The sequence below is a fragment of the Pagrus major genome, chromosome 11, assembly GCF_040436345.1.
Source record: "Pagrus major chromosome 11, Pma_NU_1.0".
NCBI classification, from domain to species: Eukaryota; Metazoa; Chordata; class Actinopteri; order Spariformes; family Sparidae; genus Pagrus; species Pagrus major.
In genome coordinates this window covers 2,669,078-2,673,969 of record NC_133225.1, presented here as the reverse complement: position 1 = coordinate 2,673,969, position 4,892 = coordinate 2,669,078, and the positions used below count along the sequence as shown (strand labels likewise).

The 4,892-nt window shown below is 39.7% G+C and overlaps 1 protein-coding gene across 1 annotated transcript; it reads left to right on the top strand.

The window, feature by feature from the left end:
* The first annotated feature begins 564 nt into the window (after positions 1-564).
* Positions 565-4,326, top strand: gpx7 (glutathione peroxidase 7). Its single transcript, XM_073476984.1, has 3 exons — positions 565-708; positions 3,171-3,432; positions 3,888-4,326. Exons 1-3 carry the CDS (start codon positions 577-579, stop codon positions 4,049-4,051), a joined length of 558 nt encoding a protein of 185 aa, XP_073333085.1. The 5' UTR covers positions 565-576; the 3' UTR covers positions 4,052-4,326.
* The last annotated feature ends 566 nt before the right edge of the window (positions 4,327-4,892 follow it).

Sequence of the window (4,892 nt, the reverse complement as noted above, 5' to 3'; positions counted from 1 at the left end):
TATTTTCTTGTTTACCATGTTCAGTTTTGTTGAGTCAGCATTTTGTTTGGTTTTTGTTTTGACGCGCCTGGGAGGGCCTGTGGTGATGTTTCCACCAGAGCAGGAGAGGCGTGCAGATTTCCTCTGTTCTGTGTCTGCCTGCTTGCTTTTGGAAACTAAATCACAAAAAACATGAATGGACATTGAACTTCTTTAATATCTGATTACTTTAATTCTTTAAGTTTAATGTAAAGTTTGGGGGAAAATTCATAGTTTTCTATTCTTTGAATCAGTGTTATGTATATTTTTTCTCTCATATTTTTTTATTTACTCAAGTATCTCATTTATCTATCTATAAAGCCCATTCATCGTTTATTACTACGTACATTTATGAAAAATCTTATTCTGACGTTACCACCGCTGCAGGACGTGTTTTTTCTCCGCGAGGCTTTTATTTTGTAAGTGCCGGCCGGTCCCGGAAGTGTTGTCCTTCCTGCGTGTGGCTTGATGACTGTCGGAGCCGGACGGAGGAGGAGATCCATCCGCAGGAGTTTGGAGAAGTTTCCTGGCTGTCGTGTTGGCAGTTTGACCGTGAAGATGCTCCCCGCGGCGCTCACCGTGCTGCTGACTGTCCTCAGCCTCACCGAGAGCAAACAGAAAGACTTCTACACCTTTAAAGTGGTGAACAGCAGGGGGAAGCTGGTGTCCCTGGAAAAGTACCGGGGTTCGGTAAGTTGAGTGGGTCTGAAGAGATGTATATAAACGTCGGTGTCTTCCCTCTCACCGCATGAATGCATGCTGCATGAATGAATGTCGCATGTTCATCCATCCTGTCTCCCACCTAACGTGTTGTCTGTAGATGTGATAACATAGTCCTGCTGCAGCGGGTCGGTCCAATGCGGGGCTGCTCGGGGTGTCCCGTCATGTAGCCCCGGTAGCCTACGTGGCAAGAGGCCTGCAGAGTCCCTGCAGCTGCAGGAGCTTCACCAGGTTTCATTCAAACCAGGTGATGCACAGTGCGCTACCTGCAACTCCTACACGTTTTATCTAGGAGACTGAACATACAGGATTTAGGTTGCAGGTTGGTTTCCACTCATGATGCTTTTCTTTATTGCAGTCAGCAGTTTGTATAAAAAAAAGACAAACAACCTGACAGCAAAGTAGAATAAAATAAAGAAAATAGTCCCCTGTCGTGGTCTCCTGGTTCACAGATGCTCATAATGACCATATAAGTGTGTAATCACACTACTTCAAACATCTCACCCATCTGTCCTTGTGGTTGTGAAGGATTTGGGTTCTACTTAGGATCTATTGTACAGAACTCACATAGAGTTGCTTCATTGAGACACTAGAGGTCAGCACTGTCGTGACGGGAGCATCAACACTCATGATCAAATCAAAGCGTGCATGTGCTTCACGTATTAACCTGTACTAACAGACTCACCTGTGCTCCTGTGCACCTCTGACCTCTTCATTAACCCAACATGAAACAGGTCAACAACAAAAAGCATTGATCTGATCAGACATGCAAACTCTGATTTTCAACTGTTTTTCTCAGTCACAGTTAAAATGGTCACATGTGATCATAAAATTAGTCGAACAGCAAAAAAAAAAAAGTCTCTATAAAAACTATTCCATCATATACGTTGATATTGATTATTGCATTTGATGAGTTTGTCTGCCCTGATTGTATTGATGACGATGATGGTAAATGTTTTCTTTTATCAAAACATGAATATGTGCTTATTCACCTAAAGTAACGTTACTTTTAAGAGGGAACATGTTTCTAATCCCACGTTTTTATCTCATACATATTTAATTATGCATCCAGAACAGCTCTGACCGGAGGCATGTAACTGAGTACACTTACTCAAGTACTGTACTTAAGTACAATTTTGAGGTATTTGTACGGATTGAATATTTCCATTTTCTGCTACTTCATACTTTCACTCCACTACATTTCGGAGGCAAATATTGCACTTTTTACTCCACTACATGTGTTAGATAACTTTAGTTACTAGTTACTTTGCAGATTACATGCTGCATCAGAGCAAAAGTAGCACATTTTTTAATTAATTTAATTTATCTGCAATTGGATTAAAAACAAATGAACAAAAAAAACACCAGATCAGATAATCAGAAAAATGCAGAATATAAGATCTGATAATAAATCGGTCCATCCATATACACTATATACTGTACATGTATATAAATATATGTATAATTTACTTTTACTTTTGATACTTAAGTACATTTACTATCAGATACTTTAAGACTTTTTCTTTTAATCATAGGCTAATTTTGACAAAATTTGGGACATGTTAAAATGGAAAATGACAATGTGTGGCTGAGCATAGCCTACATTTTTCATTATCCTCTGGCTCTGCTGTAAAAAAGTTCTGAGTAAAGAAATATAATTCATCTATTTGATCATTCAATAAGCACAGAAACGTCTGTTGCTTTCAGCTTTCAGTGAACTTTTTTTCATGCTTGCCGCCTTTTTTCTTCTGGTGTTTTCCGACGTTGCTAGTCTAATGACGTTGTCCAATGTCTGTGCAATCAATTCAATTCTTAATTTGTTTAGTCATCAGTTGTTTTGCTAACATTTTGTGTACACTGAAGACGACTCTCCTATAAAATGAGAGCGTGCACACACACACACACACACACACACACACACACATTGATATAGAGCACATGAGGAAGGCACTGTCTTTCTGTAGTCTTTGCACTGGAGGGTGCCCAGATCAAGCCCCTCTCAGCTCCTCTCCATCACATATTTTGTTGCTCATGTGTATATTAATCTACATACTTTGTATATCTGTAAACCAATAAAAAACAACAACACAACATGCTAAAGTAGCTGGCTGGACTTCAATGAGTAGTCGGCGCTTATGTAAAGCTCTGCAGGCTGTGCCAGTACACTGATGCCGCTGTAGGGTGTAGTTCCATGTGCAGAGGTGAAACAACCTTGAACAATAAGATTAACCCTGGCCTGAGAAAACATACTCTTTCCATTCACATGTAGTTACATGTGAGATAAGCCCAAGCTATCAAGCATCTTCTGCATTTCTGTCCTCATTCAGGGAAGCTAACAGCTGTTTACAGCCCCCCAGTTGCTGCTGATTGTTGTTTTGTGACTGTGAGGACTGTAACTGCAGTGTTTTCACAGTGTATTTCTGTGGCTTTAGGTGTCCCTGGTGGTGAACGTAGCCAGCGAATGTGGCTTCACTGAGGAACACTACAAAGACCTGCAGCAGCTCCAGCGGGACTATGGGCCGTACCACTTTAATGTGCTGGCCTTCCCTTGCAACCAGTTTGGGCAGCAGGAGCCCGGCAGCGACAAGGAGATCGACAGCTTTGTGCGTCGAGTCTACGGAGTCTCCTTCCCTCTGTTCAGTAAAATCGCTGTTGTGGGACCTGGAGCCAACAATGTGTACAAGTACCTTGTTGGTGAGTGACGTGTGATGTTGTTTAATTTAATTTTAACTTCATTAGTTTCAGACATTAAGTTGTTGGTGAAGGAAAATTTTAATGACAGAATTTAACACGAACAGGCTAACATCAGTGTTAGCTTCTCCATTATACAAAAAGCATTGGTAACTTTTCCAATAGGCTAAAACATCAGTTAGCTTCTTGAACAGTTATGGTTGGAATATCCTTTCAATCATAATATTTCGGTGTTCATGTTGTCTCCCATCTTCAGTGTCGTTGCCGTACAAACCTGACAGCAGTGATGCTGCCATTTCTGGCTGTAGTTCAGATTTAGAGCAGAGAACGGAAGAAAATAAAGGTTCAAGTGTCTCTGGGAGCCCAAATGGAAAACACTTTAATATGCACTGTTGTCTGAAAGAATGTTTTTACACTGTGAAGGCTTTAACTTATTTTTCTTCTCTCATTCCCTGCAGAGTCTTCTGGAAAAGAGCCTGACTGGAATTTCTGGAAGTATCTAATTGATGTAAACGGCAAAGTGGTGGATGCATGGGGGCCAAAAGTCTCTGTCAAAGAAATCCGAACCAAAATAGCTGATATGGTGCGGCAGATAATCTTGAAGAAGAAAGAAGAGCTTTAACCTCCTGTTAATCTTTCATGTTCTGCGATATGAGATATAAATTTATTGGTACGTGAACCAAAGGGATGAACTGAACACATGAATTTTGCTTGTACAATCAGACATTTGTAGAATAAACCATTCAAGTCAAGTCACACAGTGAAAGCAAATTTTACTTGCTTTCCGAAGCGCACTGATGAAACACCACTATATTTTTAAAGTCAAAGTCTAGTTTTGTATCAGGCGTATGACAGTTGAAACCGCAGCTTAAAGCCAAAGAGCTGTAAGTCATGTGAATTATGTGTTTTTTATTTTTTTCATTCTCATTTGTTGAATAAACTTTTACTGTGATGAGAGCGAAACTGTGCTGTTGAGTTTATTTGAAAAGTCTGTGTTGTTTCAAACACCTCTCCCTGTGTGTTTCCTGTTGAGGTAAACCCTTCTCACTGGGATATTGTGTTATTGGCAGTAAGCACACTGAAGAATACTTTGTATGCACGAGCATAGAGCAGTGTTTCCAAGCAGGTAGTGGGCGATTTGACATTTAAAACTGGGCTGCTCGTAAACTGTAAGATTTGGTGAAAAAGATTAATATTACCAGATAACTTTCTGGTTATTCCAAGGGTTTACGACTGAGTGATATGTCCTCAAAATAATATCTCTTTGGGCTATATGAATTGAATTCGATGAATTTAACTGTTTTTGGTTTTGTCATGTGTTTAATGATTTTTTATGACTAAATTCGACATTTGAATTTAAAGTATTGTCTTTGTGCCATATTTGAATTTCATTAAGGCGTGTTTTGCTCTAAAAAGGGAATATTAAGTAAAAAAGCATAACTCTTAGTGAGATTTAAAACCAG